The 21,352-nt window shown below is 42.9% G+C and overlaps 1 protein-coding gene across 2 annotated transcripts in view; it reads left to right on the plus strand.

Annotated features, from left to right (window-relative positions):
* The window catches only part of RFC1 (replication factor C subunit 1), a 48,850-nt gene extending 28,643 nt beyond the window's left edge, over positions 1 to 20,207 (plus strand). For both annotated transcript variants that reach the window (XM_048508983.1, XM_048508984.1), the window contains 18 exons: positions 949 to 1,036; positions 1,123 to 1,412; positions 1,661 to 1,768; positions 2,474 to 2,653; positions 3,384 to 3,488; positions 4,623 to 5,019; positions 5,459 to 5,568; positions 7,629 to 7,743; positions 7,946 to 8,034; positions 9,593 to 9,730; positions 10,582 to 10,677; positions 11,207 to 11,305; positions 12,569 to 12,723; positions 12,823 to 12,940; positions 14,129 to 14,274; positions 15,842 to 16,055; positions 17,862 to 18,050; positions 19,755 to 20,207. In XM_048508983.1, the coding sequence (XP_048364940.1) occupies positions 949 to 1,036; positions 1,123 to 1,412; positions 1,661 to 1,768; positions 2,474 to 2,653; positions 3,384 to 3,488; positions 4,623 to 5,019; positions 5,459 to 5,568; positions 7,629 to 7,743; positions 7,946 to 8,034; positions 9,593 to 9,730; positions 10,582 to 10,677; positions 11,207 to 11,305; positions 12,569 to 12,723; positions 12,823 to 12,940; positions 14,129 to 14,274; positions 15,842 to 16,055; positions 17,862 to 18,050; positions 19,755 to 19,841 (2,724 nt within the window). In that variant the 3' untranslated portion in view covers positions 19,842 to 20,207. The remainder of the gene's footprint in view (positions 1 to 948; positions 1,037 to 1,122; positions 1,413 to 1,660; positions 1,769 to 2,473; positions 2,654 to 3,383; positions 3,489 to 4,622; positions 5,020 to 5,458; positions 5,569 to 7,628; positions 7,744 to 7,945; positions 8,035 to 9,592; positions 9,731 to 10,581; positions 10,678 to 11,206; positions 11,306 to 12,568; positions 12,724 to 12,822; positions 12,941 to 14,128; positions 14,275 to 15,841; positions 16,056 to 17,861; positions 18,051 to 19,754) is intronic.
* Positions 20,208 to 21,352: the final 1,145 nt, after the last annotated feature.

The raw sequence follows: 21,352 nt of genomic DNA on the forward strand, positions 1-21,352 counted from the left end.
GTGAACTCCATACAGCAACTTCGACTTGACGGCATTTTACATACACAAAGGGTATCTTGACATGATTTTGTGGGAGTAGTGAAAGTCACATTTGACAGTAAAGTTATCCTGGCACAGTGGCATGGGGGAAAGGGGTATTGTTCTGGCAGTGCCATGTCACTTCCAGAGCAATCCCAGAAGCGATGTTATTGTATTGAGGCAATGTTCTACAACAATGTTCTGAGGGGGGATTTGATTGAAGTCTATAAAATTATGCATGAGGTAGAAAATGTTGACACAGGAAATTTTTCTCTCTTTCTCACAATACTAAAACCAGGGGGCATACATTGAAAATGCTGGGGGGAAGAATTAGGACTAATAAAAGGAAACACTTCTTCACGCAACGTGTGATTGGTGTTTGGAATATGCTGCCACAGGAGGTGGTGATGGCCACTAACCTGGATAGCTTTAAAAGGGGCTTGGACAGATTTATGGAGGAGAAGTCGATTTATGGCTACCAATCTTGATCCTCTTTGATCTGAGATTGCAAATGCCTTAACAGTCCAGGTGCTCGGGAGCAAAAGCCGCAGAAGGCCATTGCTCTCACATCCTGCATGTGAGCTCCCAAAGGCACCTGGTGGGCCACTGCGAGTAGCAGAGAGCTGGACTAGATGGACTCTGGTCTGATCCAGCTGGCTTGTTCTTATGTTCTTAACTCCCCCCAAACTCTGTAGTAAAACTTTGGCTCCCTCCCCACAACCTTCTGCCCCTTGCAGGCCCTGGGCTGGCAACCCTATCCGGTATCTTCATGATGGATACTGAATTTCTCCTGTGATTGACTTTAGTAGGAGCTTTCAATAGTGATGGGACTACTGTATGAACAAAGAATGAAGATATATTGACATTCAAACTGAAGTTTAATTCAAAAGTACACTGAGCATGTTTCTCAATCTGACCTTTTTTCTTTAGCCTCGAAAAGACCCAGAAGGTAAGCAGGAGGTTTCAAAAGCAAAAACTAGCCCTGAGGAAATTGAAAAAAATAAGCGGACTCACAAAGGTAACTTTGACCTGGAAAAATAGAAATTTTTTTTGTTTGACTCTGTTGTGCTCGTCATATGCTTAAAGCCTCCCTTTTCCCCCTAGTGAAATCTGCCAATTTAACCCTTGACTCAAGAAATTATACTGCAAAGAACCAGACTGGCACAGAAAGTTCCGGAATACTGCGGGATGCATACCCAGAGTCTTCTGTTAGTAAAGAGAGGAAGGACGTGGGGGATAAGATGCAGTCTTCAAAAGTGAGCTCTAAACTAGCAGCTCTGAAGCAAAAAGAAGAGAGTATCAGAAAAGAAAATGGGACTCCAAAAATAAAATCCGTTTCACCAAAGGAAGAGAAAACACCTAAAAAAGAGAAAGTTTCTCCCCAAAAATCTGAGGTAGGCTTGGGAAATACCACCTAGCGACAGGACACTTAGGGACACTTGGTTCCTTTTGTGCTAAAGTGTGCTGGAAGGTTTTGTGGAAGTGGGTTGGTCATATTGGTTGGCTGTCACCATCAGCTGTGGTGAAGAGCACTTGCTTCGCATTCACGTGCCCAGATGACATATTAATCCACAACCCAGTTCCAGTATACTTCATTTCCTGTGTCTAATTACATCCATACTGTGTTTTTTTTCTTTTGAAGTCTGTAAGTCCTGAAGATTCTGAAAAGAAGCGAGCCAACTATCAGGCTTATAGAAGCTTCCTGAATCGAGAAGGTCCCAAAGCACTCGGGTCTAAAGAGATACCACAAGTAAGTCTGATTGGTTTGTTATGGAAGGATAGTTTGTACTGTGTGTTGCTGGTTTCTATTGGCTCAGCTGTTCTGAGTTGGATGGAGGTCTTGTCTGCGCATTCTCTCCATCCTGCCTCTACTCTCTTCTTCACGCTTTTCTGAGTCCTCAAGAGACATTGCCTGCAACTTTCTGAATGAATCTTCGCAACCATATTACCCTAACCAGCCACCAATCTCCACCTTCTGATGGCGAACCCTCCCCACCAATCGCCACGCGGAACTCAGTCCTGTGTACCCGTCTGTGGGAGGCTGTCCCTTCCATACCAGCCACACCCCCACCCAACTTTCCCCGACCCAATGGCAAGCCCAGCCTGGCAGCCAAGGAAGCTGCCCTTCCTGCCGATCCTGTGCCACTCTCCCCACCCGTGACCACACTCCCTCTTGCCCCCCCCCACCATTCCCACAAACCACCCCGGCCCAGCAAAGCAGCAGCGCCTTGCCACCTGCTGCTCCTCTGGTCCTAATAACACCCTCCTGGGTTCTCCTTGTCCACCCCCAACAACCAACCAGCCCCGGTGGAGCAGCCTTGATAAGGTTGCGTTGGTGCGCATGGGCCATGAAACTACAGCACTAGGAAGAGCAGGGGAGAAACAGACATAAAAACAGCTTCTTGTTTGCAAATTATAGCTTGCATACTTCAGGCTGACACATTTTTGTTCCTAGGGCGGTGAAAATTGCTTGGAGGGTCTTACATTTGTGATCACAGGTGTTTTGGAATCAATTGAACGAGATGAGGCCAAGTCTCTAATTGAGCGCTATGGTGGAAAAGTAACTGGTAACATCAGCAAGAAGACCAGCTATCTTATTAAGGGCCGAGACTGTGGCGTGTCCAAGTGTGAAAAGGTATGTTGTTCCAGTGGGCTGTGCCAAGCTGATTTTTAATTGGCTGAAGGCAGAGGGGGAGTTATCCAGTCCCCTCCCAGTTATGTTTTAGCCACGGGTCTCAGAACATCCCCGATCTGCACTGGGCTGCAGAGGAGAGAGGAAGGTGGAGATTTGACTGGGTTACACTAGTGGAAACTTGGCAGGATCCAGTCATGATACTAAAATGTGTTTGAGTCATGAACTCCTTGCTGTATCATAGTGGCTTCCCATCTCTCTGACCCATATACCACCATGTTCCGCCTGTACCACACTGACAGAGACCTGTCTGCAGCCATTTAAATTTTTCTATACATCTGGAAATGTAGCCACTGCTCTCTTGTAGCCGCTACTCTAGTTTTAGGAAGGACGTTCCTGTACTGGATCATATCAGGGTTGATCCTGCCTAATGTTCTGACCCCAAAGGTGCTCAGCATTGCTTTGGGAAGTTATAATGATAATTGTAGCCAACTTAGTTTGTCCTCAGCATTTGCCTCCAATTATGGATGTTCTATTTAGCTATTGTGGTTAATGACCATTGATCTACACTTTGTCAATCCAGCTAATCATCTTTTAAAGCCACCTCAGTTAATGGCCATCTTCAGTTTCATAGATATCCCTCTTTTACTGAATTTTAACACATTGCCCTAGAAGATTTGACACTGGGAGTTATGCAGATGTGAGCTACTGTGAATTTTTGTTTCTGGCATAGGCATCAGCTATGGGGACCAAAATTGTTGATGAAGATGGTTTATTTGACCTCATTCGAAATATGCCAGGCAAGAAGTCGAAGTATGAAGTGGCAGCTGAAGCTGAGGTTTGTGCAAATCAGTGGGTAGCTCAAAGCAGGATCAGTTGATCCTGTGATGTATCTGTAAATGAAAACTGGCTGGCAGCTTGCTTTATAATTCCCAGTACTGAAGAGCTGAAACAAGGGTGAAGATGTCCTTTGTACATAATCTCTGCTTGGTGATTATATTTGGGGCTGTCTGCTTTCCCCATTCCTTCCTTAGAAAAGCCAAGTCCTATAACAGTGGTGGGGAACCTTTGGCACTCCAGATGTTATGGACTACAATCCCCATCAGCCCCTGCCAGCATGGCCAATTGGCTATGCCGTCCCTGTTTCCATTGCAAATATTAAGGCTTACTAACCCCTGTAACACTTATATAGAATGCTATTCATCATTTAGCCCAAATGATATGTATGAAACTATAAAGAATGCTCATTAGGTCAGCCAGCAAAGCTGTTTCGTTGGATTGCCTAGTTCGTTGGATTGCCCCTTCCGCACAGGCAGAATAATGCACTTTCAATCCATTTTCACAGTTGTTTGCAAGTGGATTTTGCTAGTCCACAAAGCTGCAAAATACATGTTCTGTATGTGCGGAAGGTGCCTAGATTTTACAGTAAATCTGTGGCATAGATGATCGTGCCAGTAGCTTAACATCTGTAGGCCTTTGCAAAACTTTGGTAATTATAATTCACATGTTGTGAAGTATTGCTAGCAGTACCTACAATTTTACCCTTTCAATCAACATCCTGATTTTAATCCAGGAGAACTAATCTTTGTGGTAGAACAAAACCTGATGCTTTAAATCTGGCTTGACTTCTGAACGCATTCCAGATTCATTTGTCTAAGACACCTGCTGCATCTGCTGTAGCCCCTCTGCCTACAGCAAAGAATGGGATGCCAGTGAGAGCTGTTGATCCTCATTGTCACGTTGAGTGAACATATAAAGCGTTTGGAACTCATCCCAATGTAGCCAAGAGAGACAAGTAGTGGATGGGCGAGCTGTCATTTAGGGAAGTTTGACCGCCCCTTCTGATCTCTTTGATGTCTCCCTGATAAGCTTTTGACTTCCCAGAATCCCTGTTAAGTTTTTGAGGTTTGCTGTCTTCAGGCTCAGGTCTGTCAACTCTTTCCTATGTCCCCCCCCCTCCCCTTCTTTCAAGGCAACGAAAGCGAAACCCAAATGGGGGAGAACGCCACAGAAGGTAGAGACAGAAAAAAGAAAAATTAGCCCGGCCAAGCAGGAGATTGAGGCTAAAAAGAAAAAGCCCTCCCTTGGAAAAGATGGGGCCGCAAAATCCGCCAAGAAGGAAACCACGGAAGCTAGGAGAGGTTTGGCTTTCGGTCAGAAAGCCTCGGAGAAAAAACATGCCCCAGAGGATGCTGAGAGCCCCGTTCAAGAGACAAGCAGAGGCGGGCCAGAGGTGTTGTTGTGGGTGGACAAATACAAGCCCACATCCCTCAGAACAATCATAGGACAGCAAGGAGATCAGAGCTGTGCCAATAAACTCTTGCGGTGGCTTCGAAACTGGCACAGGAACACTTCAGAGGACAAGCATGGTAAATGTACATACATTGTATTGTCGAAGGCTTTCACGGCCGGCTTTTGCTGGGGTGCTGTGTGATTTCCGGACTGTATGGCCGTGTTCTAGCAGCATTCTCTCCTGACGTTTCGCCAGCAGGCGAAGCGTCAGGAGAGAATGCTGCTAGAACACGGCCATACAGCCCGGAAATCACACAGCACCCCACGTACATAAATTATTTGTTTAAATTATTTTGGGGGCTGCTCCCCATGATGTCAGCTTTTGGTGGTTTCCAAATATGCCGCACAGGGCATAACTAACCTTTCTTCTGGGATCTGACTGGCTAATAGCGAGTTATATCTAAAAAGTCTGTTCCGTTAACAGAAGTTGCAAGTACTCCATTTTAGTTAATTTGATTTTGTACATCTCTCTATTAGACATGGCTGTGTAAACCTGTCCTCCATGTTCCCTAACAGTAAAATCCAGTAAGTTTGGAGGCAAAGATGATGGCGCTAGTTTCAAAGCAGCTCTGCTTTCGGGGCCACCAGGGGTTGGTAAAACTACTACTGCTTCCTTAGTTTGTGAGGTGAGTTGTATTTTTTAGACAGGGGTTGGGTAGGTTGGAACTCTGATTCGTGCTGTTGGGGTTTTCGTTGGGGCTTCTTATTGGTCACATCAACTGAATGGCAGGAAAAGTGCATCATTTTGATGTTGAGGAGGATGTTGGTGCCACTTTTCTGTTTACCAGTCAGTTGAGAATTCGGAAGGCTCCCCCACTGGCCCGCAGAGGAAGTTGGCAGGGATGACAAGACTTAACACAGAGATATATTCCACTAATACACAAGCCTCAATATAAAGTGCACAGTGAGTTTATTGTGCTGTTGTGATTCCTAAACATCCACTTATCACTATACCTAACGGACTACCACTATATACTAACACATAACAAATACCTATTGCCGAACATACAATCATACAACTCTTAACAGACAATTAAATATCCAAGAATTACTACTACTACTACTACTACTACTACTACTACTACTACTACTACTACTAGTAGTAGTAGTAGTAGTAGTAGTAGTAGTAGTAGTAGTAGTAGTAGTAGTAGTAGTAGTAGTAGTAGTAGTAGTAGTAGTAGTAGTAGTATCATTATTATTGTAGATGTCACAGCTGCCAGATCTTTAGCTGGCTGTTGGCCTTCATTACAATTCGAGCCTCACGCAGCGGCCTAGGAAGTTGTAATGTATTGGCATAGTATTTGTGCAGATCCCAGCAGGGCTGCCTTCTGAATTTGACAGATGTTAATTTTGTCAATTCGAAGATGTTTTAAATGCTGCCCTAGTGTTTTTGAGATGGCGCCCAGTGTGCCGATTACCACTGGGACAACCTCAGCTGGTTTGTGCCATAGACGCTGAAGCTTGATTTTCAAATCGCGGTATCTAGTGACCTTCTCCTGTTCTTGTTCAATGACCCTGCTGTCACCGGGGACTTCTATGTCGATGATGCTCACTTTCTTGTCCTCGATCAAGGTGATGTCTGGTGTATTGCATTTCAACACTTTGTCTGTTTGGATTCGAAAGTCCCATAGGATCTTGACCTTCTCATTTTCCATTACTTTCTCACTATTATTATTATTATTATTATTATTATTATTATTATTATTATTATTATTATTATTATTATATTGATACAAAAACAGTTATACACAGCAAACAAGATCATGTTGTTGTTATTATTATTATTATTATATTGATACAAAAACAGTTATACACAGCAAACAAGATCATGTTGTTGTTGTTGTTATTGTTATTTTTTATTATTATTATTATTATTATTATTATTATTATTATTATTATTATATTGATACAAAAACAGTTATACACAGCAAACAAGATCATGTTGTTGTTGTTATTATTATTATTATTATATTGATACAAAAACAGTTATACACAGCAAACAAGATCATGTTGTTGTTGTTGTTATTTTTATTATTATTATTATTATTATTATTATTATTATTATTATTATTATTATTATTATTATTATTATTATTATTATTATTATTATTATTATTATTATTATTATTATATACCGCCCTCCCCCGGAGGATGTGGAGGTTGGGGGTGTCTGCCCTTCCAGTTTTTCAGTCCAATTACTTCAGTTTCCTCCTCTTCTTGGATCATGAAAACAACTCAGTTGTCCATAACAGAATAGCAATTAGGCACAAACCTTGGAGACCATCCAAAAAAGGCTTCTCTTATATCTCCGTCTGAGCATCTAAAATGGGATGTGCATGTATTCCACATTTTCCAAAGTAATCTTCTTCAGCAGAAGCTCAGGATAAAGTGGGTAGCCAATCATTTGATACGGGTTTCATAAGCAGTCAAGCTGCCTTTCCCTCTTGACTTTAATCCGACTCAGTTGCCAACGTGGAAGCAAGAGAGACGTGTGGAAGGGGGTGGTTGTGGCAAACAGATTGGGCCGTCCTTGGGGTCACCAGCTTCAGAGTGTCCTCCTGCGAAACTAGCTGCAGACTGAGGATTTATTTGGCTTGAGGGAGTGTTTTTGGGGTGGAGGGAGGTAACGTTGCTTTAGTTGATGCCTGATATTGAAACGAGTGTCTTGATGGTTTGTTGGGATTAGGAACTGGGTTTGAGTTATGTGGAACTAAATGCCAGCGACACACGCAGTAAGAACAGCCTGAAGGAAGTGATTGCTGAATCTCTGAATAACACCAGCATCCAAGGATTCTGTTCAGGTATTTCGATTTATGCGGTTGTGTATTGATTCCCCTAGTTCAGTTACCTTGGGTTTGGCTACCAACCCGGAAATTCAAGATATTTTTGCTAGCTCTCATGCCCACTTTAAATCGATCTTTCCATGACTAGCATTTGAAAAAAGCTAGAACTTGGGAAGAAGGTCTTGGTGTGATCTTTTTTGCTTCTCCATCTTGTCTTTAGGAGCATCAACTTCAGTCAGCTCAAAGCATGTCCTAATCATGGATGAGGTGGATGGAATGGCAGGCAACGAAGACAGAGGAGGAATTCAGGTGAAACTTCTTTCGGGAAGCATAAAGGAGTTATAATCTAGCAAATGGTGTTATGGGATAAGTGGAGACTTTTGGGTGCATCTGGGGACTGCCAGAACTGGAAAGAGAATCGCACCTGAGAATAACTAATATGACAAACATAGGATTGCGTGTGAGGAGAAAGGCGGGAGGCTAACATAGATTGTATGAAACAAGCCATGGTTATTTGAAACCTGTTTTTTCTGACAAGAATAACCAGAAAGAAGCATGGAAGAATGCGTGGTATTGTGGTGTAGGTTTACATTTCTGAGGATTTTTATTTTGGCCTGATGCAAGCCTAGCAGTTGTTCTCCCAAAACTGCAGTTAAAAGTGTGGGGAAGCACCTGTGGGATGATCTTTCTCCAACCCCCTTTTCGCTGGGGAATGAGTTTACCCCTGCACCAAAGCTAAGGCAATGTTAATTATAAGACCAACCACACTTAATATGTTACAGGGTGCCCACATTCAGGAGCCACAGGCAGAGGTGGGATCCAGCAGGCTCTCACAGGTTCCCGAGAGTAGCTTACTAATTATTTGTGTGTGCTGAGAGGAGGTTACTAATTGGTGATTTTGCCATGTGATTTTTGCCTTAGTTATGCCCTCCTCTCAGCAGTAGCGCGCAGAACTTGAAGCAGTCTAGCAGGAGGTGCACCGGCGTGCATGGCAGCCTGCGCCTGCGTGCATTCGTTTCCCACCCAAGGACCGGCACAGCGGCTACGTCCTTGCCACAGCCCCGCCCAGGAATGCCCCGCCCCTGGAATGCCCGGCCACGCCCCCGCCGTGCCCCGTCCAGCCCCATTGGTGCTACGCCACAGTTTGAATCCCACCATCATGGGAACCTGTTACTAAAATTTTTGGATCCCACCACTGGCCATAGGGCAATATTTCTTTCAGAAGCACATTAAATGGGAACCTGGATTTATAGTAACCATCTGCTTAGACTGGACTTCAGATGTTTTCTTTGAACATGGTTTTACAAGGAAGGGGATGGGAGGACCCATTTTTATATCTGGCTCCTTGTTGAGAGACCCCTTGAGAATGTGGGTTGAAAGGAGGGGATGAATATATTTAAAGCAAATAATTCCATTACTGGGTTTGAGAGGGGACTAACATTATTTCCCAAGTGATTCTTGGTTTGATAAGACAAATTGGAAGCAGTATTTTGGCTTACTAAGGGTTATACATGTTTTTAACTGGGCATCTTCTTCCTTTATTTATTCTTGTATTAGTAAAGAATAGTAAGGTGTACATATTGAAAAGAACCTGCTTCTCTCAAAGATGGTATGGAATAATCTTTTGTTCTGAACAGAACAGTTTTTGCATAAAATCTATAGATAAATCCTTGTTTTATCAAGTATGTAAATCAGGAAGGTGTTGCCTTTTTAAACTCTTAATTGAGTGCCAGAGCTTTGAACTACTAATCAATCGCTGTGAAAATGTCAAGCCATTATTGAGCAGCTGAAGGCAGTTCTCTGTGTCTTTTGCAGCCTTAGTTCTATACAAAGAACATAACCTTGATGTCCCAATCTGTAATTGCAGGAACTAATTGACCTGATTAAGCGTACAAAGGTTCCAATAATTTGTATGTGTAATGATCGGAATCATCAAAAGATCCGTTCTCTCGTCCACTACTGTCTTGACCTTCGCTTTCAGAGACCACGTGTAGAGCAGATTAAGGTATTATTTATTTATTATTTATTTAATTTGGTATACCGCCCTATCCCTGAAGGGCTCTGGGCAGTGTACAACACAAAGCATCATACATAAAACCATCATAGACGCAGGTATAACAAGAGGAGCGAATAAATAACTAACCAATAAATAAACACCTACAGTTAATACTCAAGCTCCGTGAACCATAAAATTAATTCCATTAAAACAGCAATTATTACATTAAATCGGCATTCTGCAAAAAACCCTTAAAACCCTCCCAAAGAAAAGGCGGGGGGAACGGTGGGTCCCAGTGATGTTAAGGGACCCATAGAACAGGAGAACAGAGGGGGCACACTCGGCGACTGGTCTCTCCAAAGGCCCGGTGGAACAACTCAGTCTTACAGGTCCTGCGGAAATCACCAAGGTCCCGCAGGGCCTGGACAGCTGGAGGAAGAGCATTCCACCAGGCTGGGGCCAGAGCCGTAAAGGCCCTGGCCCGAGTGGAGGCCAGTCGCATCATTGAGGGGCCAGGGACCTCCAGTAAATTGGCCTTGAGCTGGGACATATGGGGTAATGTGGTCCCGAAGGTACGAGGGTCCCAGACCGCGTAAGACCTTAAAGGTCAACACCCACACCTTGAAGATGATTTGGAACTCGACTGGAAGCCAATGCAGGCGGCGCAACACAGGCTGAATATGATCTCGAAAGGCGCCCCCTATGAGCAAGCGAGCCACCGCATGTTGGACCAGTTTTCACTTCTGGATCAAACGGTTGCAGTTGGCAACATATGGGACTCTTCACTTAATGCCTCACTGGACCAGACCTGGTTTTCTTTCTGTTGTACTCATTTTTTTTTAACCACGTGCTGCTTACAGGGCGCCATGATGTCTATTGCTTTCAAAGAAGGCCTTAAGGTTCCACCCCCAGCAATGAATGAAATTATCTTGGCAGCTAATCAAGACATCAGACAAGTGAGTTCTCCATTCCAGCCTGTCACAGATGGGTGGGATCCCACAAAATGAAAGGCAGCTAACTTCCTCTGCAGACGTAATTTTGGACAAGGGGCAGGTGGCAGTTTGAGGATGGACGTGGCTGAAGGGGGGGAGATAAGGATTTGGATAAGCAAATAAGTTACATGGAAAATGTCATCTGCCAATGGGAGTAGAGTTGGAAAACAGTTTGCAGAAGTAGGCTTAAGAGTGTTCTCGGTGGATACAATAAATGGAATAGATGCAATATGTGTGGTTTGAAAATAAAGGCAACCTGCAGCAGGAAAGATGTCTGGCAGAAGGGTTCCAAGAGACAAGTTCTGAAAGAGTGGTAGAAGGTGACAAAGTCAGGAAGAACTTTTGCAGTCAGAGCAGAGTCTTGCTTGCAGTGGGAAATATCACAGCTATTTGTGAATAGTTGCTGATATATCGATGACTATTTTAGATCATTTGTAAACTTTGTGTTTTTCTTTGGAGATACCACTAGCAAGCATTATCTACTCTTTCACAGGTATTACATAATCTCAGCATGTGGTGTGCAAAAAGCAAAGTCTTGACTTACGACAGTGTCAAAGAAGATGCCAGCAAAGCCAAGAAGGATATAAAGCTGGTAAGAGAAGCATCGGAGTTGTGGATGGTCATAGACACGCCAGCTTGCTGAGTTGCTGGGAAACGGGACCAGCAAAGCTTCTGTTGCCGTGCCTGTTTCAGAAAATTCACGTTTTTATCTCGGGCAAGGGGGGGATTGGTGAAAGGCCACAGTTATCTCTCAGAAATTTAAAATTCTCTGGATCTCCAAAGTAATTCAACAACTGGAGTTGTGGGGTTGAATTTCTGAGAGAGACCATGGATAGGAATACCTATCAAAGTAACAAACTTCTTAATCACAGAACTCCAGGGAGGAAGAAACTGCAGCTGATAGAATTTGCCCCGTGGCCTTGGTTTGTCTGTTAGAGAGAACCAAGAAGGAATGAGAAATGTCCTGATAAGGACATAGGCCAGTTAGGATGAAGTTTAGCAGGATGGAGAGGGAAAACGATGCTCCTTTTCGATTGTATGACACTAGAGTATGCGAACACTCCCTTGGATGGCATTGGAAAGTGGCAGCGACTCAACCTCTTTGGTATAATGAATGTTATATAACTATCCCATCTCTGACAATATTGTTAGAAATTCTCAAAATCTAGGTCTGGCATTATTTGGTTGTCACGCTATAGAGCTTGTTTAAGGAGAATTTCAAAATTGGGATAAAGGGCACCTCCGTCAATGTAACAGGGAGTGCCGGGCATCCTGTCTGCACCAGTACTTGCTGTGTGCAGTGCCTTTAGACACTGGCATCATGAAAGGTGGGGGCACCTACATAAATTACCAGCCCTCTGTTCTCTTATCTTTTCCCCTGACTTTGGTAATATACAGTTTAAAAAGCCGACCGCCTGATGGGAAGTCGCCATGCTCAATTTCCCTGTTCATCTTGGTGCAGGTATCGGAGAGGATAAATTCAGTGATGACTCATTGCGTGTTCCGGGAGTGGAGGCGGGGCAGATGGAGAGACTGCTGTTTTCAGTGGCGGTCTGCATCTCCAGCATTACCTAATCTGGCTCTGAATGTAGAACTCTTCTGAGAGCTGATGATTTTGAAAAAGGGATGTAATTTTACAATGTCCCAGAAGTCATTGCCATTCTTTAAACCAGTCTTATATACTCTCACCTTACAGAGCTGTTGAGATGTAACCCAAAGGTCATTGTTGAGAATTCTTGAATAAATGGTACTGTAAAGGTCTGCAGCTGGGGAACTGAGGTTGGCTTGACTGACCCCTGCTAGAGCTTTCCTCAATGGCATTAACAAGTCTCGCTTTAAAACCGTTGCATTTCAGGGCCCCTTTGACGTTGTCAGGAAAGTTTTTGCTGCTGGGGAGGAAACTTCTCATATGTCCCTTATTGACAAGTCAGACCTGTTCTTCCATGATTACTCTCTAGCGCCGCTCTTTGTCCAGGAAAACTACATACACGTGAAGCCAGCTGCAGCTGGGTAAGTTAACGGAATCAGTGTAGCTGGGACTTGAATGAAGATGTATGGAGGTCGAACAGAATATGTTGGTAATAACATGACCAGGTGATCTTCTTCTAGGGGCAACATGAAGAAACACCTGATGTTGCTTAGCAAAGCAGCTGACAGTATATCTGATGGCGATTTAGTTGACCGGCAGATTCGCAGCAGACAAAACTGGAATCTTCTGCCGATACAGGTAACCACCATTTTTGGTTTCCGTTGTCTAATCTCTGTGTTTCACAGTATTCATTGATTTTGATGTATGGTTGGATCCAGCCAGTTTTTTCACTGAATCCAATTCCCTTCCGTACTACAGCCCCAGTTGCACATGATTCTCTTTGTAGTCTTTTTGGGTGATCAGAGAAGATGCCCCATTTTTCATCAGCAGAAATGCGGGTTGAATCGAGCCCCTTGATTGGCTGTTTAATTATAAAAGGTTGCTGACTCCTAGTCTAAAGTGAATGTGACCAGCAGAGTTTGGTAATTCTCTTGCTCTTGGTAGCTAGGAAGACATTAATTGCTCTTGGTAGTTTTTCATTCATAAATCAAGAAGGAAAACAAAGGGTTTTATAATTGTGGAAGGGAAAGGTGGAATAGGTATATTCAAAATGTTACTTGTCCATTTTGAAACTACATGTTTGATATAGCTGTCCTATAATGGTTTTCAGTATGGAATTTTTAATTCTAATTTTTACTGCTCTAAACTTGATTTGCTGAAATAGATGAAAAAGATCCACACAGGTGTCAAAAGCATCATATCTTAGGGTAGGTACCAACCCTATGCTAAAACTGAGGACCTAATTCATCTGGAGAAAGGGGGTTTGATGACAAATTAACAACTAAGTTCTCTTCTGCCCTCTCCACAGTGGTCAAAACAAATTAGGCACCGCTTCTAGTTAATATAATGCTTGGGCTTAAATTTGGAGGCAGGTATTCACTTTTATAGTATTGACCCTCTCTGGGATGTAAATCTATAAAGAGCCCAAATGAGAAAATGTGTTCTATGCTTGATTTGCTGAATCCTACAAAGATCAACGTGGAGGACTGAGTTGTGCATAAGGCTAAAGGCCTTTTTCTCCTATGTGGAAATTGATAGATAAATACAAATGCGATATACTCCGGGATGACATTACAGAAAGTTTACTCTGCACTCTGGTATATCTTAGAATGAGATTTGACAAAGCTGGCAACAATAGAGTATATCTACAGTAGTAATGGAACAGTTTAGTAGAGCACCCCCATCTTTAATTTTGTCCATTCCATAACCGTTGCTTTGAGTACAGTGCTGAATTTGTGTGTGAGTATATGTGTACGTTTCAGGTACCAGTGACATCCAGTATAGCTTCCATGTAAAACCAATGTATATGTACTCTTCCCTTTTCAGGCCATTTATTCAAGTGTCCTCCCAGGGGAGCTGATGAGAGGTTACATGAATCAATTCCCAAATTTTCCAAGTTGGTTGGGCAAATTTTCATCCACCGGAAAACATGACCGTATCCTTCAAGAGTTGTCAATGCATATGAGCCTCAGGTAACCCCTTGTAGCTTCCTGACTGTAAAATATTCTTGTGGCTCATTCTTTCTGTCGGACACTATGTATTATATCGTGTTAAAACACTTCCATGGAGAATGGTAAAAAGCAGTGCAGCTATTCTTGTGAGGTTTTCTAGACTGAGGCCTAGTCTACACATAGCGTGAGTTGGATTCTGAGGTGGACAGAAATGCTTTGGAATGGCCAAGCAACAGTCTTGTGACACCTTAAAGACTAACAGATTTATTTGTGGCATGAGCTTTTGTGATCCAGAGCCCACTTTGTAAAATGCACAAAGTGCTACACTTAGCAGGCAGCTTGATATCCAAGGCTGTTAGTAACTCAAAGGTAGAGTGGAAGGAGAAGTTACCAAAAGAAGTGGGAAGACCATTCCCCTCCACAGATTGGGAACAGTTTGTTGTAGAATACAGTTGAACAAACAAACGAAACAAACCCTTCTTGCAAATTAACCCCTTCCCCTCAAAAAGCTTAGCACTTCAGGGAGAGAATATCTTGCCCAACCTGCTCTGTGATCTGGTTCAAGATGCTTTGTAATAGCATATGGTTATATTTCAGCATCAGAAGCACAGTCTCCATTTTGCCTTAAATTTATGAGGAGCTTATGTGAATCTACCTTATCAAGTCAGACTATTTCCCCATTCAGTTTGAATCACATCTGCATGCGCACCTACGCACCCACCCCACGAGTCTCCAAGCTAGCAAGCAGAAGTCCGTCTCAGCCCTGCTCTCTGAATACTAGTGTGACAAGGTTCCCCATGGTATTCTTACCAAGCTAGCAAAATGTGGACTAGACAAAGCTACTGTTAGATGGATTTGTAATCAGTTGACTGATCGAACCCAAAGGATGCTCGCCAGTGGCTCATCTTCATCCAGGGGAGAAGTGACTAGCGGGATGCCACAGGGTTCTGTCGTGGGCCCAGTGCCATTCAATATTTTTATCAATGACTTGGATGATGGAATAGAGGGCATACTAATGAAATTTGTGGATGACCCTAAATTAAGAGGGGTAGTTAGTACCCCAGAGGACAGCAACGGATCTATAGGAAGACAACCAACATGATAAAAGGTCTGGATTCCATGAGGAGCAGCTTAGGGAGCTAGGTATGTTTAGTCTGGAGAAGAGAAGGTTAATGGGTGACATGACAGCCATGTTTAAATATTTGAAGGGATGTCATGTTGAAGAGGGAGCAAGCTTGTTTTTGGCTGCTCCAGAGACTAGGACAAGGCGTAATAGATTCAGAAAACAGGAAGAGAGATTCCACCTAAACATTAGGAAGAACTTGCTGACAGTAAGGGCTGTTCGACAGTGAATTGCACTACCTCAGAGTGTGGTGGAGTCTCACTCTTTGGAGGTTTTTAAACAGAGGCTGGAGGTCATCTGTCAAGGGTGCTTTGATTTTGTCTTCCTGCATGTCAGGGCGTTGGACTGAATGGCCCTTGTGGTCTCTTTCAACTAAGATTCTAGGAACCTGGGTCTACCTTCATGCAATACATGGACCCTCCTATGAGATGAAGCTTGCTAAATACATTTTATCTCTCCCTGCAGAACTCATGCAAGCAAGAGAGCAGTAAACCTGGACTATTTGTCCTACTTACAAAATGCCATTGTGAGCCCCTTGGCTTGCCTGGGGACAGAAGGGGTACAGGATGCTGTGGCTGTCATGGATTCCTACTATTTGATGAAGGAAGATGTTCAAAACCTAACGGAAGTCACCAGTTGGGGAGGCAAGCCTAGTGCATTTTCTAAATTAGATTCCAAGGTAAGATACTCATTGAATGAATTTCAGTTGAGACTGTGCAAAAGGTGCTTTATTTATAAGCTTAAAAGCAGTGGTGTAGTGGTTAAGAGCAGGTGCATTCTAATCTGGAGGAACCGGGTTTGATTCCCCGCTCTGCCGCCTGAGCGGTGGAGGCTTATCTGGGGAATTCAGATTAGCTTGTGCACTCCCACGCATGCCAGCTGGGTGACCTTGGGCTAGTCACAGTTCTTCGGAGCTCTCTCAGCCCCACCCACCTCACAGGGTGTTTGTTGTGAGGGGGGAAGGGCAAGGAGATTGTAAGCCCCTTTGAGTCTCCTACAGGAGAGAAAGGAGGAATATAAATCCAAACTCTTCTTCTCTTCTTCTTCTAAAAGCTTGCAAAGAATTGCAGAAAGGGAGGGTATGAATTAGAAATCTTCCCCTCTAAAATTTTGTACATGCTCAGGGGCTTTAACAGACTGGTTTTCTTTCCTCACCTTTAACTCTTACTTAGCTGCTCTCAGTATTCCATCCCTTCAGGAGTAATATTTAGTCCTTGTCAGGTGCTGGGTTTACAAAATCATATTTGATAGCCAATTTGGTGTGCTGCAGAGATTCCCAAACTTTCTGTGTATCTTTACCATAAAACATGTTTTCCAGACTCCCTTGAGAAAATAATTAATGACATCAAAATGCCAATGTTTACTGCATATATGTATTTGCAGACCCTTTACAGTAACTCTGCAGCTCCCTGGGGGTTTTGACTTCCAGGTTGGGAACCAATAGGATAGCATTTAGTGTTTGACTAGGACATGAGACACTTCATTAACCTTGAATGTATCATGGAACTAAATTTATTGCATCATAAGGAGCACGAACCCACTTAGTCAGTTTTATCTAATTAGATGGATTCTAACCTTTGGAAGCTTATTCCACAATGAATGTGTTCAGAAGATCCCTTGGTCCTGAAAGACAGCATTTGGATGGATCCCTGCTCTCCCTTCCCTTCTCTGCAAAATGTGTCATTTCTCTCTTTGTTTTTATGACTGGGGATTGAGTTCCTAGATTAGTGGTAGCGAACCTTTGGCACTCCAGATGTTATGGACTACAATTCCCATCAGCCATGCTAGCAGTGGCTGATGGAAATTGTAGTCCATAACATCTGGAGTGCTAGAGGTTTGCCACCACAGTCCTAGATGATTCACTTTTACATTTGAGGCTGATTCCACATGGGCCAAAAACACCAGTGTGAAAATGCTGTGAAAATGGTGTGAAAGGGTTTAAAACGGTATAAAAGGGTTTATACTGTTTTCACACTGTTTTCACACCACTGTTTTGGGCCCATGCGGAATCAGCCTGAGAGACAATTTCCACAACAAAATACCTGCCCTGGAACCAAGCCCTGTGGCACCTGTTGCCTCACATATGCTAGTGTGGTCTGGAACTTCTCTGGGTATGCCCATTGACAGAGAGTCTCACGGAAGTTAGTCTGCCATTACTGATTCTCACTGAAAAACTGCAGTAGTTCCACAAGGAACCCCAGGGAACACAGTTTGAAAACCTTAGTTGAAACCGATTATTTCAGTTTCTCCCCGGTGGGCATCCAAAGCAACTTTTCCTATCCTCCATTTTGTCCTCACAAAATCCCATTGAGATAGGGTAGGCTGGGAGTGTGTGGTTGGCCCAGTCACCCAGTGAGAGTCCGTGGCAGAGTGGAGGTTTGAAGCTGGTCTTCCAGATCGTAGTCTTGGACTCTGAGGGCTTCATCATGCTGGCCAAAGTGAAATTTTGGTTTCACGAGTGTTGTCTCTCCTTCCCCTTGAACAGGTTAAATCGGCTTTCACACGCTCCTACAACAAAGAGGTTCATCTCACCCCCTATTCGCTGCAAATAGTGAAGAAGTCTAAACGCCAAGCGGGATCTTCGGTGGATACGGAACTGAATGAAGAAGTGGAGGCTGATGAAGTCCAGTCTGAGGAGGAGCAGGAGACTATTGAACACGACGCAATGATTAAGGTAATCTTTTCCATTAATGATGCAGCTAATGCAGCAACTCCAGGGGGGACCTTTCTCATTGAGCTCCGGGCTGCCTTTCCACAAATCTGGGACTGATTGGCTGCATCCTTCTGTTTATTAACTTAATTTTTATAGACATCTAAAATGGCCCTTTTGAAATGTCGATGTACTTAGAGGAATTTATCGGTGCAAAGCTTGAAAGAACGTTTTGAACACATTGTGCATCACCTCCCATTTTTTCAGTACATTTGACTCTATAGAAAATGCTCTGAGAATGATAGAGAGCACTGTGACATGAATTTGAACAGCAAATGGCAAAATACCACTAACTGGTTAAATACATCTTTGAAAAATCCATAGAGAATGTTCCATTCCAGTGTGTTCTGTGTTTGGATGGGCTCCCAATGAAACATGCTCTATTCCTCTCAAACAGTCCTGAAAAACTGATCGCTTGTGTAGTTTAGATGCTGAACAACCAACTTGGAACCTCTTTGAGAGCCAATGAGAATAATTTGACTTATTTTGAAAGAATGTTGCCATTCTGCATTGTTCAGCTTGCAGAACAGCTGTTGACATGGTTAGCTCCTGCAGGCAACAAGATGTTGAATCAGACTGATTGATCTGATCCAGCAGTTCTTTTCATATGTGAGAACCCTACAAGTGGGCTTTAATCGTATCAGTTGGAGCTGTTTTCCAAGTTACCGTTTTTGGTATGAAGTGGAATGCCTTATTACCTTCATTTTCATCCAGATAACTTTCCTTTCTCTTGTCGTAAGTTGTAACTGCAGATTCTTCCTTTGGCACAAGGCTTCTTATGTGGAGGAAGTCCTCAGCGTTAGCAGAATGGTTCCAGCCCGTTATCTGTTCTGACAGATGACTTCTAAACATAAGTCTTTAGCTGCAGGGTGATACTTCGTCCGTGGATGCTGCTACAGTGGAACCTCGGTTTTCGTTGGTAATCCGTCCAAAAAGAATCGCTGAAAACCGAGGCAAACTTTTCCATAGGAATCAATGTAAATCCAATTAATGCGTTCTAGGCACTCCAAAAAACATACCAAAAACACATTTTTTTGCTGAATAAACATAGTGTTTATTGCTGAAAACAGTAACAAACAATAACACTAGGTCCAACTTCAGAGCCAGTGGACCAATGTCGCACCAGAAAGCTGTCCAAAGAGGTCTATCTCTGACTCCTCTTTAAGATTTGTCTGAAATGGGGCAAGACATGGTCATTAAACAAGTTGCACGCACGGCCTGCAACAGCTTTGTCCGGGTGATTTTTCTCCACAAACCCCTGCACCTTACTGCAAATCGATGAAAACCGAGACAAATTTTTCACTGAAAAAATCGATGAAAACTGAAACCAATGAAAACCGAAGGCAATGAAAACCGAGGTTCCACTGTACTTGTGTTTGGGCAGTGGGTAGAAGGAATGCCCAAGCTCAGAAGTGCAACAAAAATAAAATAATTTGGTTATTGAGAGACTCCTGAAATTTATGTTTTTACAGAAGTTGGTGGTTTAAGACTAAAGTTCCCACAGTAATATTATGGGTTAGTCTATTTTTCCCCCTTAGACTCCGGGAGGAGTGGTGAGTTAGGGTAGTGTTTTGCACACTTTTAAGTCAATAGAATATATAGGTTGAAGTTGGCAGTTGCTTGTTGTAATAGCTGTTTAAACACTTAAATATATTTTCTGTTCTGCAGAAGAAGACAAGTTCTTCCAAGCAGCCAAAAGTGGAAAGAACTGATGATACAAAAAAAGGGAAGAAAGCAAAGAAGAAATCTAAGTGAATTATTCAGTTGTGACTAATAATTCTAACTGTTCGAAGTACTCTATGTTATTTTAGCCAGGGATGAAAGGCTAAAATGAATGGACTTTTTTTACCACTTTAGTACAAAAAGACACACACACAAAGTCTAAATAAGACAAATGGCAATTTATTTCTGCCTATTGGAGTAAAGACTTGGCTGCAAGGCGGTGTAGCTCTTGTATTTTCATCTTTGCAGAGCTCCTGGTGTTTTTTAAATAATCATTATGTTGTCAGATCTTGTATATTGTATATAATAAGAGATGCTAAATTGCGTGTTTCTTTTGTACATGATAAGTAAGCAGCAGTGTGTAAAATTGCAATAAAATTAGTTTCATATTTTAAAGTATTTTGGACTGGTGTGATGCGGCTGAGCATTATTTTTCATGTTCATTGCTTAACTCTAGAGCATAAGGCATTCTTCGTGCACAACTCTTAAGTGCATGCACTGACAATAGGAAGGGCAGGTCACTTTCTACACGATGAGGCAGAGAAGATGATTTCTAGAAAGAGTTTTGGACATCTTCAGTGCTTCCTGCTGACCAGAGGCGAAGCTACAATGGGGACATCCGGGGACAAATGTCCCGGGCGCAAAAATTGCAGGTTTGACTGGCTTTGTCTACTTTAAAGTGTTTTTTCCATTCGTGGCCGATGATACCGCAACTCTCCTGATGATACCAGCCAGGCGACTCTCCTGATGATACCAGCCAAGTTTGGTGAAGTTTGGTTCAGGGGGTCCAAAGATATGGACCTCCCAAAAGGGTGATCCCATCCTCCATTGTTTCCAATGGGAGCTAATAGTAGATGGGGCTACCCTTTTGAGGTGGTGAAGCTATTATGATTCTGGTGAGTTACTACAATGGAGACCTGAACTAGGAAATAAAAGATACGTTCTGTCCTCCTAACAAAGATGGGGGTTATTTCTTCATTAAAAATTTAAATAATCTCACACTACCCAAAGCCAACTTTATGCTAAAGTTTTGGTAATATGTAAATCAATTTATATTTCACTGATCAATTAATACCGGTAATCTGTTTAAAGACTGCTCCTGATCAATTAAACACCTCTTTAATTCTTGGCAGCTCTACTTCTAGCATTATTTTTACTTATATGTTAGGAAGTTTGGTCTTTCTTGAAAGTTAGGAAAGGAAGAAGATACTCAGATGCATGGAAATGACACACGGTGTGAATGGGATCAGACAGCCCTTCAATGCCCAGTGGCTCTTCATCAAACAATCAATACTCAGTAGTCCTTAGTCAGACTTCACCCCTTTTCCCTCCACCCATTCCTTCCCCTTTGCTGATGCCACCACCCAATCCAAACCCACTTACCTCCTGTTCGGAAACCAACGCACCCACCCCTTCACAGTTTCCACTTCCAAAATCATATTTGTTCTTACCCATCACTTACACCCCTACTGGCCACTTTTTACTTCGTGTACAAGCATCTTCAAATCTACACTTAGGCATTTACAAACTTGTCCACAGCGTCT

Source organism: Sphaerodactylus townsendi, linkage group LG10, assembly GCF_021028975.2.
Source record: "Sphaerodactylus townsendi isolate TG3544 linkage group LG10, MPM_Stown_v2.3, whole genome shotgun sequence".
In the NCBI taxonomy this organism is placed as follows: Eukaryota; Metazoa; Chordata; class Lepidosauria; order Squamata; family Sphaerodactylidae; genus Sphaerodactylus; species Sphaerodactylus townsendi.